The 12,938-nt window shown below is 42.9% G+C and overlaps 1 protein-coding gene across 2 annotated transcripts in view; it reads left to right on the forward strand.

The window, feature by feature from the left end:
* Positions 1 to 4,902, forward strand: part of PTH1R (parathyroid hormone 1 receptor) — a gene marked incomplete at both ends in the record, with an annotated part of 119,073 nt that extends 114,171 nt beyond the window's left edge. For both annotated transcript variants that reach the window (XM_080338996.1, XM_080338997.1), the window contains 4 exons: positions 155 to 249; positions 2,167 to 2,308; positions 3,486 to 3,527; positions 4,540 to 4,902. In XM_080338996.1, coding sequence (XP_080195122.1) covers positions 155 to 249; positions 2,167 to 2,308; positions 3,486 to 3,527; positions 4,540 to 4,902 — 642 coding nt within the window. The remainder of the gene's footprint in view (positions 1 to 154; positions 250 to 2,166; positions 2,309 to 3,485; positions 3,528 to 4,539) is intronic.
* Positions 4,903 to 12,938: the final 8,036 nt, after the last annotated feature.

The following is a 12,938-nucleotide window of genomic DNA, read 5'->3' on the forward strand; positions in this document are numbered from 1 at the left end:
ATCTTCCAGGAGGAGCTTTATATACCTCATGACCAGGTCACTGTGTCCCACAGCTCCTTGACTCATCTTGGGGAAAGCGTTGACTAAACAACACTATCATTGTCTGAATATTTTTTAACAGTTATCCTTTTATTTTTTTCCCCACCTCTTCCAGGTAAATTTTATTCTTTTTATCAATATTATCAGAGTCCTAGCAACCAAGCTACGAGAGACGAATGCAGGGAGGTGTGACTCAAGACAACAGTACAGGTGCGTCAAATACCCTCTCCATCTTTTGGGAGATGTCAAAGTCTTTGTTTCATCCCCTTGACTTCACCGGGAGCCCAGGGTGACTAGTTCATAGTGTCTACACTGTAGACACCTAAAATAAGGCAACAATAATACTGTCTTGCAAGTTTGATAATGCAGAATGAATCAACAGCAGTTTAAACATCTACTGAACATTTCAAATCCAACCTGGGGTACCTGCCTCATGGGTTAAAGAGAAGAATTCAGTCTCTTCAGCTGGTTTGGAAGTGACTGTGCTGGCCTTGAACCAAGAGTACAAAAATAAAAGCATTGCTTATGCTGTTGAAGCCCCTAAAACTTGTACCGATTTATTTATTTCAGTTTATTTCCCTCCTGTGCTTTGTAAAACTTGTTAAATCTGTCCTTCAGCGGGTGTTTCAGCACTTTTGCTGAAATGAAAAAAAAATAGGTTCCTGACTCCTTGCTGGAAATCTGGCGTTTCCTTGTTTGTTTTGTTTTCCGTTGTTCTGCCAGCTCTTGTCTCTTGATAATTTAGTATATTTGTAGCATGGTCAAAATTGGACCGAAAAAGCAGATTGCTGAGACACCTCGGCTGCTTGAGAGCTCCTGAGGCTTCTCATAATCTCCTGAGCTGGACTGACCAGCATGACACATGGAGAGCGAGGAGAGCAAAATGATTTAGTCTACAAACCATGAGCTCATTGCTACCATCTCACTCTCCAAACACAAGATGTTTCATCTGATGCAGGAATTAGATTTGGCAGGAAAACACCTCTCCATTTTCCTTTGCTGCCCTGTCAGGGCTCTGATTTATCTATTTGTTTATTTCTCCCTGGCTGAAGCTTGTTATTATGGTTTGGATGAGGCCTCCTCCTTTTAATGTGTTAGATTCCCTCAGTGGTTTCCAGTTGCTAGACAGACAACGTACCAGGTCTTTCTGGTGGTGATGTCTGCCCTTCTCAGTAATTACCTGCACTTGGTGACTTGCTGTAACTCTTGGCAGAAGGTTTAATCCTTCAATTAGCATCACTTCCAGGCATGGCTGGTTCCCTCAGGAGCAGACCCAGCCAAGTACTCAGGGTTGTATTGTACCTTATCCCGGTCCCCAACGTGTCTTATGCTGAGATGGAGCTGCTTCTTTAAACAGAACATTTAAACAGCTCCTCCGAAGAGTCTCCACCTCCTGTTTACCCCATAGTGCACCATGCTCTTCCCCTCGATATATAGAATAATGCTGCTCCTAGATGGACATCTCTGTCCACCAGCCCTGCTCATTGCACAGGAGGCACTAACCCAGGCCGGACATTCGTGTCTTGACTCAATAAGCAAATAGAATCACAGAACAGTTGATGTTGGAAGGGACTTCTGGAGGTCTCCTAGTCCAACCTCCACCGCTTAAGCAGTGTCAGCTATTCTAGGTTGTATAGGACCATGTCCAGTCATTGTCATCTGAAGCAGAATCATCCTTTAGGGACAAGGGGATTTAGTGCCAGAGGCTAAGGGCTGGAAGCAGCAGTGCGTATTTCTTTCCAGTCACCCTTCCACCCTCTTCCCGTGATCCAGACCTAAAGCTATGGGTGGCCTGAGACTGAAAAAAGATGCCTTAGTGTCTTCATCTCCAGTAGCTACAACAGCATCATATGGGGTCATGCCTGTGGAGAGGGTTGGACTAGCACATCAAAACATGCTGGAGGATGGACTGGGTTGTGTCACATCTCATAAGAAAAGCAACAGTTTGAAACTGCAGGTGGACACAGGGCCTGCGTAAATGTAAGGTATCCAAAACTAATCAAGGGGACGTGTAAGCAAGAGCAAAACTAGATGCAACTTGTGCCCAAGGTATGAGGTAGACAAGCCTGGGAGGTTCACTCCATTAACTAATTTCCTCTGTGTCTTTCTCTTTCCTTATTGCTTCAGGAAGCTGCTGAAATCTACCCTCGTCCTTATGCCTCTGTTTGGCGTTCACTATATTGTTTTCATGGCTATGCCATACACAGAAGTGTCAGGGATTCTTTGGCAAATTCAAATGCACTATGAAATGCTGTTCAACTCTTTCCAGGTATTGTAACTGTTAAAGCACGGGGGCAAATAATGAAAATTTAAAAGGGCAGAGGTGGGAAATGGGAGTGCAAAGTTGTCTTTGGAAGAAAGGCTCTTTTTACAATACATCAGATTTCATTTACAATGTAATTGGTATTTTAGCATTAAGCACATTTTGTGTTTGCAAAATGCAACATATAAAGGCCCAATGTGTCCAAACAAAACAAAATGTTCCTGTTGAAATATAACTTGTCCCAAAAAGTAAATTTGTTTAGATCCAGATTACATGTAAGCTGATAGAGATCCACAGAGACATGTTACTTCATACCAGCTTCCAATCTGTTTGTCCTGAGTTGTCTTTCAGTCCTATTAATGGATTCCTTAGTTCTAAGTTTGGGCAAAAGGCAACTTCAGTTATGGGGCTGATCCTCTGTAAGACACAGCAACAAGAACATGGAACATTAGCTTTCAGCTCTCATGCTATTACCTTTCATCTTGGTTGACAAACATGGATGATGAAAAGTGGATGGTAGGTCTGGCCAGATGGCAGGTTAGAGAAACTGTAGAGGAGATGAAGACCAAGCTTGCATTCACATACTTCCACAATTCCTGTTGGGTGAAGGTGGGATAAAATAGTGGGTGACCTCAGCAAGAGCTGGGTAAACTATTGGCCAACAAAAAGATGTGGATGATATGCTCACATCTGAATTCCTTTGCTGATCCCACTCAGCCAGTTGTGCTCCACCTGCAGCCAGGGCTGGAAGAATCTCATCAGGGTTATCTTCTACTCTCTCATCCTGCAGCAGGATCACCTACATGTAAAACTCCAGAAATATTTCTCCAATAAGTTCATAAATTCCTCCAGTGAGGTAGACTCCACCACCTTCTCAGGCATCCATCACTGTCTGAGAACATCTGCAAAAGATCTGGGGACGAAAGTAGACCTGTTAGCTAAACCATGACCCAGAGGGTTTATAAAGTCTATCTACTTTGTCGATAGTCTGCAGGGAACTGTTTGCTTATCCATCTCTCGTGTAATACTGAACTATACAAGGTTTCTTAAGCACATTATATACAGCTTATTATGAATAACGTTGACTTCAGAAGAACACAGGGATGCTGGGCAGTGCCATCAGGAAAGAGATACTCATGTGCAGCAAGAATGACATTAATGTGTTTTTTCTTCTTCCTTCTAGGGATTTTTTGTTGCCATCATATACTGTTTTTGCAATGGAGAGGTAAGACACCAGCTTCATTATTTCCCTCCTTCGTTGGGTTAATTCCAAACACAAATGGATGTGGATGCTCATCAGCACATCCTCACTTATTCTAGAGACTCAGCCTTGTTTGGCACTCAATGAAAGATCTGTCAGTCCACATAGAAAGTCCATACCCTTGGTTTTGGTCATGTAAGACATCCAGGTCAATATGTCACCAATAAATGAGTTACTGGAAGTAGTTAATAAGGAAAAAAAAGAAAAAGCTTTTTTTTTTTCCTTTTCCCAAAACAAGTGCTGTTTAGTGCTGCTTAATTTCAGATCTGTGGCAAGAAGAAAAGTGGACTGATAGAGTAGCTGCCTAACCAGCAAGCTCTTTTGATTGTCCAGGCTTTTTTGACCCTTTTTTCTTTTTCCAGAGTGGCACGCTTTAATGTATTTGTTTCCATTAACTCCCTCCATGGCTGCAAACTAAGAAACTAGATGGTTAGTGGATGCACACCAGGAAAGAACAGAGCTACTTTCATGGCCCAGCATATGGCTGCCTTGATCTAAGTTGATGGATTTTAAGGGGCAAATATGTTTCTTAGATTCTGCAGGATAAAAACTGAGATGAATTTCATACCGTAAGAGGAATTGATCTCGTCCTAATTTTGGCCACCTAAGTCAGCTAACTCATTTCTAGAGGAAATTTCTAGAGACTCAAGCACCTCTGAAGGTGTTTCATCCCATTTATACATGATTCTCATGGTACACTGAGATGACTCACTCCTGGATGTGCTGCTCACTGTCCCTTAACCCTTAGAGAGAGTTAACTCACATTTTCAGTTAGATTTTTCCAGCCATTCAAGCTTCACAGTGTCAAATAATTCATTTGGAAAGGTCAGATTTAATGTGAATTTACTGTTCTTTCCAATTTCACTCCCCAGAGAGTTTCTCACCCTTTATCTCTGTGGATACCACCTCCTTTTGATACTCTCTGCCTCATTCTCCTCCCACTCATGCTTTTTTTTTCCCCCCTCTTGTCTGTCAGGTCCAAGCAGAAATAAAGAAGTCATGGAGCAGGTGGACATTAGCACTTGACTTTAAAAGGAAAGCACGAAGTGGGAGCACAACCTACAGTTATGGACCAATGGTTTCCCACACCAGCATCACAAATGTAGCCACAAGAGGGGCACTTGCCCTCCATCTCAATACGAGACTCATACCAGGGACCCTCAACGGACACCGGAATTTGCCAGGTTATGTAAAAAATGGGTCAATTTCTGAAAACTCCATGCCTTCTTCTGGACCAGAGCAGTACAACAAAGAGGAGGAGTACCTGAATGGCTCTGGGCTTTATGATGGAGACAGACCCACAGTACTTGTTGAAGAGGAAAGAGAGACAGTGATGTAAAGAGAGGAGGAGAAAAAAAAATAAGCAAAAGGATGAAAAAGTTTCCTGGAGAGCATTTAGTGGGCAAAAGAGTATCAGGCCACGCATGGGATGCCAAGGGTTTCCATACAGTTTCTCTGCTCTGTGGAACGAGAGGTTAAGTTATACGGGAAAAAATAAGTGAGCCACCGATGTGGCCAGCTGTCAATCACATACATTTACTCAGTGATCTAAGTCTCCCTGGTGTTAATTAACAGAGGCAGGGCTATCGAGACACATGGGCCTTGCTACCTGCTGAACAACAGAGATACTGAGAGTTCCCGACGGAGGGTTGCGAAGCAGCACGTGGTCCTTGGACCTCTCAGAGAGCGTGGGCAGCCAAGGAGGATGGGAGTCGCACCCAGAAAAACAAGAGTCTTGTGGCAATTGTTCAGTGCCATCTTCTTGTGAGGGTACAAGCCACCCTGGGCATCAGCATCTTCAGTTTGGTTTGCTCTTTCCCTCTAAGGTCTGCCTGGTAACACACACAACACCGACTGAGCTCCCTCAGGGGTCATAGCTGCCCGTTCTTGTAGACAAAGAGCTCAATGTGGGACAGCTCAGTACAACCAGTGGCATGTTCTTCCCTTGGGCAATCTCACTCTTTGGTAAAACAGTCCTCTGGGGTGGGCAGGGTTAAGAGCTTGTGGTTGCTGGATGCAGGGAGAAAACTATTCTGCTTTCCCTGACCTGAGTCCCAGTAGCAAGCCAGAAACCAGTGCAATTTTAGAATGGAAAATGTGGTTATCAGAATGTGCGATGTTTTTGTTCTTCCAGATGCAGCAGTGGAGAGGGGCCCACCAAGTGGGCTGAGGCAGGGTGGGGAATTTGCAGACCTCGGGTATGTGTGCCTGTGTGTGTGTGTGGCTAAAATCAGAGAGCAGCTAACTCAGCCTTCCCTTTTTTGTGGATGCTCATGGAAACAGACTTTGGCCATTCTTAAACCTCTAAATCGCTTCTCATTCTCCCCTTTGTATTTTCAGTTTCTTACTAGTCCAAACCCTCATGAGGATAAAGACTCCTTCAAAAATTTGCTTGTATCACCCAGAAGCACAAGGTGCTGGATACAGCCGAACAAATCTACCTTCATGAGATCCAAAGGCAATATTTGTTGGATAAAATCATAGAGATCGTTTGTGGATGGTCTCCCTCTGAACATCTTCTGAACTTTCCTATTCTTTGTGGTTTTGTCACACAGACACATATCCACACCGGGTTAGACTCTTAGCTGGTGTAAACAAGTGTAAATTCAACCAAAGTCACTGAGTTGGCTGAGAAATGCTCATATGAGGAAATGTTATTGCATTGCTTCTGAAGGGAAGCGCACAAGGAAATGTCTCCTTCCTACAGGAAAGAGACCAGGAAATATTTTCTCACTGTGCAGAGTTTCCTTCGGTTTTTGCAAGATGTGCCAAAAAGTAATTTTCTGGCATGCCTCATGTCATCAGCAAAGAGGTACCATCCTCCTTGGCCAACAGTGCACAGTGCTGGGGTCTTTTCACACCAGCTGAGTATCCCCTCAAGGGTCTCTGCCAGTTTCAAAGCATGACGCAGAATCTCCCAGAAGTGGGAAATTAGGAACAGTGACCAAATTTCCTATTGCAGCACATGTTTCCCCAGAGAACGGACTCTGGCTGAGTGGGTCCAAACTCTTTCTTCAGCCCCTGTCACAACATCGATATTCCCTTGCTGCAGTCCAGGAGTCAGCTCCTTCATGGTGCTTTTTTTCTTATTTCTTCTCTTCCTTCTTGGCAAGTTTCTAGTACCTGAAGTATTTTGACCTCACCTGGCTGTTACTCAAATGGAATAGGAAAGAGATATTGGGCGAGTTTGCAGAAGTCCTTTAGGATGCAGGTGGGGTCAGTGGGACAATCTACTCTCTATCCTGATCCTTTAGATGCAGCTGCTGGGTCACATCAAACAGCACTTCAGATACGGGTCCAATCAATGCAATCAGCTGGTCTTCTGTGGGTAAATTAAGGACTAACTTCCTTTAAACTCTGAAAGAGGTCAGGAAGAGTAGTTAGGATCTTCAGTCTGTTTTCTGTGTCCTAGATCTTTTCTAAACAGCCTCTTGTGTTAGAGCCTGATCCAAAGCCTAGTGAAGTCAAGGAAAAAGAAAAAAACCCTCCCCTCAGCACCTCTGGGATTTGGATTCAGACTCGTTAGGTGATGTAGTGGCTGAGAGGCAGTCCTGTCAGGCACTGAACACCTCTCCAACAGCTGCAGACACATATACCCAGAGAGGTGGTGGATGAACCATCCCTGGAGACATCCCAGGCCAGGCTGGATGGGGCTCTGAGCAACCTGAGCTGGTGCAGATGTCCCTGCTCATGGCAGGGGTGGCACTGGGGGAACTGGGAAGGTCCTTTCCAATGTAAATTATTCTATGATTCCATGAGTAGGTCTTTAAAAGCCAGTATTTATTTATGGTGTTCTTTTATTCTTTTCCCTTTTGTTTTAATCATTAAAATAAGTCAAAACTCATCATAATTTTCCAACAAATGGCAGCTATTGTAATGTCAGGTTTTCAAAGAATAATCTTTTTTTCATGCTCCCTTATTGTTGTTGTTGTTGTTACTCGTATACCAATAGTATTACAGAGAAGATAAGTAATCCTGCGGGAGTCAGTTCCAGTGAAATTTCGGCATGGAGAGCTACGCAGGTCTGCAGAAATCTGGGTCAGCCCAACTACACTCACTGATCACCTTTTCCTCGCAGATGCTGGTGTGGCTTCTGGAGGGCAGAAGTTATTAACAATTGGCTATCAGAGTGTGTACAGCTGCGTTATTCAGCATCTCAAATGGCTGAACCACCAATGAGAGAGAACACTGAATACGTTGGCTCTTGCTTTCCACCCTTCCAGAAGTACATTGTGCTTAAATTCTGCCAAGTAGATGCAATAACCCTCCTGATTTTCCCACTCAAAGATATTTCTTAGTATCATTTCACTGCTGGAACAAAGACAAAAACAAACTCCACCAGTGAGTCACTATTTGCTTGTGTTTGTTACTGAGATCTCAAGATTAATAGCATGTTTGACAATCACTTAGTGAATTTCGAAGAATTACCAAAAGCCACTAAATTATTTATAAACAAATATAACACTCCTCATAAAATGCAGCCCTCACTGAAATGCATTCATCACTGGATTATTTAGTATAAATGTCTAAAAACTGTTGCTGAACATAGATAAAAATTACATGCACAAGGGATGTGAAGGAGAAGAAAACTTTTCTTAATTCTTTCAATTACAAATCATACATAACAGATAATTTTTTCTTGGGTGTTCACATTCATGAATAATACTCGAGCAAAAATTGTGACAATGCTGATACTAAAACAGGGGAATAATTCTGCCATTAAGGCATGGCAGACTAAATGTTTGTCAAAGCCTGTTCCTATCTTTCCTGGGCTGATCACAAACTCTTGATAGAGTGTATGGGCTATGATCCAAGCTAGAGATCCAAGGATATGCTTCACTGATTTTAGTGAGGAAGGGGTCAAACCTGTGATGTCTAGAAATAGAGAAGAAACCACAATTTGCAGTTGTGATTTGCCCTGGAAGAGCGAGCAGAGTGATCCTGCTGGTTCTTAGTCAAAGCCTCTAGTTCAGAGTGGGTCACCTTCTCTGTCTCCATCACCAAGAGATGCAGCCAGTTCTCAAGGACAGTTTATCCCCATCCAAATGTCTGAGTCCACCTTGGGTGACAGTTCTGCTCCTGTCTGATTTACTAGTGCAAACGTAGCCCCTGAAGACCACAGAAAACAGAAGCCTGGTGAGATGAGGATGCATTTGTCTGTGAATCACCTAGTGACCACTGCAAACCCTGCAGACAGGACACGTTTTGTGCCCATCCTGGTTCAGGTCCAACATGGGGTGGTGGAGCAAAGACAGCAGATTGCTTTGGGGTTGGAGTGAAGCAAACAGGTAGGCAGAGAAAGACTTCCTCTAGTTCACTTCAGGGAGGAGGCAAAGGTCTCAAGGAGCTGGTTGCCTGTATTTGTGTAGTTTTCCTTCTGCCATAGCACCATCTTTGTGCTTCTTCCCATCCTGTAAAGCAACTGGCAGCCTTCAGGAGTCCTTATAGACCCTCCCAATTCTCTTCCAGCTGACTGGCTCACAAGGAGGAATCTCCTTGCCCAATTTTTGGATGGATGTCGTCTTCTCCAGCACCACAGAGATCTTGGGTTTGGGCAGGGAACCTCAACACCTGGCAGGTTCATCTCATCATGCCAGCCCAGCACCTCTTCTCTTCCCACCCACAACAGCACAGTTGACTTTTCCTCTTGAGTTCTTCCTACTTAATCAACCTCTTTTCTGAATGGATATGGAGCTGTTAAAGGTTCCTCAGCCTTGTGCGTCAGAAGGATGACCTTTGGCAGCAACCTTGTCGTTTCTGCTTTGTCTGGATATGTGCAGACACGTGTTTTTACACCTTCTATATACTGTTTGGTCTTGGTTCAGATGAGATCATGTCTTGTCCTATTCCTCATCATTCCTCAACATCTCTTCTTCTTGTCTGAGGCATATCAGAGCCAAATCAATTCACAAAGATCTCCCCAAATTAAACTCTTCAGCCAGAGATTGGCTTCATCTATCTGTTTATGGGCAATTGGATGAAAGTTGTAGAATATCGACAGTGCTGGTAAGAATTTTCCATTTTTTAAACTGCGAAAATACATTAAGAGGGAAGCTCTCCAATTTTTACTCATCTTCATTGTTTTGACAAACTCAGTGGCCTGCTTTTTAAATTTTAGAATCTGATGTTTCAAAAAGTTCAGATGCTTCAGTCATAGGTGGGGTTGTCTTGCTTTTTCACTGGTTGAATGTTCTGCACATCTTCCACCTGGAAAGCTCCAAGTAGAATTACTGACAATGAGGACAGTGGTCAGTATGTGCCTTAACTCACCTGAATATCTCACTGTGGTTAATGACTCTTTCATCTGAGACCAGACTGCATGAAATGAGAGAAAGCGCTTTAAGAACTGACCTTCTAGGTCAAATCTTTCAATGTGCAAGCTTCATTCTGAACAGGTTTGCGGTTTGATTTTTTCTGTTATTACTTTTACTGCTATTGCTGGTGGGCTACCATGTTCTGAAAGGTAAACAGAGGATATATATGATATCCCTGGGCAGCTACAGAGCTTTTCAAGCAGCCAGTGTGATTTTCCAGACAGATGAGATTTTCTATCCCATTCCTCTGGGTGCCTTGAAATAATAATAACAAAAAAATATTAAATTGAAAAGGAAATGAGTTTGTGAAAGACCCTATAAATAATTTTCCATCATGATTGGCCATGCCTCCCTGGATCTGCCTGGAAAACATAATAGTTTATAAATCATATAAGTAAAATAAAGAGCATGCTCATCTCTACAGACATCCATTGGAAGGTCATTCTCCTGATTTTGCCCATGGAACTGAAAGGCTGAACCTACCAGAAAGTAAATACTCTTGTTCCAAAGGAATATTTTGTTTTCAGCCAGCAATTCCTGCCATCTGTTTAAAAATTTTGGGGCTTATCCTTTTCTACCCAAAATGTTTTTGTGGTCTCTCATAAAATCAAAACTCAAGCTTAGCTTCTAATTAAAGGCAGGAGAGAAAAAGAAAGCAGGGCTGAGTTGTTGCAAAAACACATAATTAACTGAACAATACTAAAACATAACACCACCACTGCAATTCTAAAAAACATTACCTGGGATGTTCAGATTGAATTTGGTTTCATTCAGAAAAAAAAAAAAAAAAAAAAAAAAAGACAAAAGGGGAAAGAAAATAAATGCAGGTGGCCAGGCCACTTTTTTTATTTAATCAATAATGCTCAGTTGGCTGGAAAGTTTGAGCCAGAAATCTGGTCTCTTGTGTTTCCATGTGCTCCTTGGTCTCTCTGTAGGAAACCTCCCACAGGCCATTGAGAATGAGTTGGGATGGACATGCAACCCAGAACCCACCTTTGCCTATGACCAACTTCTGGTCATGTAAAGCTCGGAGACATCAAGCATTCTGGTGCTGAAACAGAAATACTGTTAATGTGCTTCATTTAGTTGTTAACACCAAATTAATTTGCTGTCTGTATGCCAAGTCTTATAATGGGCAACGGGTGCTCTAATCAGGGTGCTTCTTTACTCAGTGCTAATAGACATCTTCACTGTTTGGTCTGTTGGTGCTTCAGGACATTTTAGAGCAAGTATCTTCAACTGAGGGTCCAGCAGTTGAAGCTGGGACTGAGACGTGATCTTTTGGCAGTGCTGACCCATTTCACCTGCAGCATTAGGCTGGGTGGTGGACCAGCAATCACTTCAGGTCTTTGAGGATGCTTGTGTCTAGCAGGTAGAGAAGCCCACAAAAAGGACACCAGCAAGGTGGCCAGCATTGCCCTCTATCTCAGTCCCAAAGTCAGGTTGGTTGGAGTCCTTCTCTACCCTTAACTCTTTTTTACCAAACTGGTCCTACAAAACAACCCCAAAAACATATTTAAAGAACTCAGTTAAGCATTTCATTTTCCCGTTTAACTGGATGCAGACTTGGGTGTTTTTTTATGGCTCAAAGCCAATCTCAGCTCTGTTTCAAAACGAATCCCGAGCATCAGGATGGGAACATGATTTGCTCAGATCAGCTGCACAGTGCCCTCATCTCATCGTACCCACCACACCAGGTTCAGAGCACAGGTCCCCCAGCTGAGGCAGAAGGTCACTCTGTCAAAATAGTCTTTTATTTTACATGAAAAGGGCACTGAGAGCAAGAAAAGATTTCCTGTCTTTACGTCACACTTAAGAGGAATTATAAACAATAAAATAGTAATTATAAATTATCCTTTGTTTATTTTATCAGATTCTACTGAGTGCTCTGGTGTGGTCTGTTCAGTGTCTGGCTTCTCCCAAGTGGAGAAAGTTCTCTGTGGTGGACAGAAGAACTATAATGAGTGGACAGTTACTTGAAGCCAGTATGTATGGCAGGACAGTTAGAAACAGTTCTGATGTTGATTTTACATTAGCTGGCAGAAGGCAGGAGCTACTCAACTGAAGTTAATCGAGTTAACTCGGTCTAATGCCAACGCAAAACAGATCTGAATCTAGACCACAGTTCAGGACTCATGTACAATTTGCATAATGGAATTAAAACAAAGCTTCCAACTCTAGCTACAAAAATGCTCTGCTGAGAATTAGAGATCTGGCTTGCTATTTGGGATTAAATAAAAAGACATCTGAGGCATCAGCTGTCACATAAAACAATCCCATTTTATCTGTTCCTGTCCCGATTATCCTTTTCTCTCCACTGCCATACACTGTGATCACTTAGTCACACTCATCTGTTTCAAGTGGTAGGGATTTTTCTTAGCCTCATCCTTCTTTTCTATCCCACTTGTACGTGAACTCCGATCCTCCAAGTTTTCATACTGTCTTCCAGGTTCAAGCCAGCCTCACAGTATACAAAGTTCAAGATAACATCAACACTTTGCCAGGACTTGGGAGGCAAGTGAGGAAAAGAATGTCACAGGGGAGCATTAAAAGAGACATCAAATCAGGCTCCTCTGAAACCTTTCCCATGAATCTGCGAAAGGTTTGCAAACCTTGGCACAGTATTTCATCCTCCAACTGAACTCACTCATATTTTGCTCATAGAAGACCTTTGGACCTGTAAAGCTCACACAATGTCTTTCCACTGGCTTGAGAAGGTCCACCACTATTAAATATTCTTGTTATTTTAAGTTTAACATTCAGATCTTCTGATGTAGTTCCTGCGTCTTTCTCTAGGTTGGTACATTACTGCTGCTCCAGGGCAAACTTGCAGAACTGTCCCTTGAATTTATGTTTTCATCTGTGGCATGTCATCATTACTGTACCCATCTGGGGCCATCTCCTCTCTGACAGCATCTCTTGGTGGCATTCAGTCCTGACGGGCAACGATGCTGCTTTGGAAGGGAGCCAAAGGCAGCGTTTGCAAGAACAGAATGCAACAACTTCGTCCTAATTCAGGAAGGATTTGCAAGACTCCAATGAGACAGGGCAGTGCTGCAAA

The sequence above is a fragment of the Nesoenas mayeri genome (genome assembly GCF_963082525.1).
Source record: "Nesoenas mayeri genome assembly, chromosome: 2".
NCBI classification, from domain to species: Eukaryota; Metazoa; Chordata; class Aves; order Columbiformes; family Columbidae; genus Nesoenas; species Nesoenas mayeri.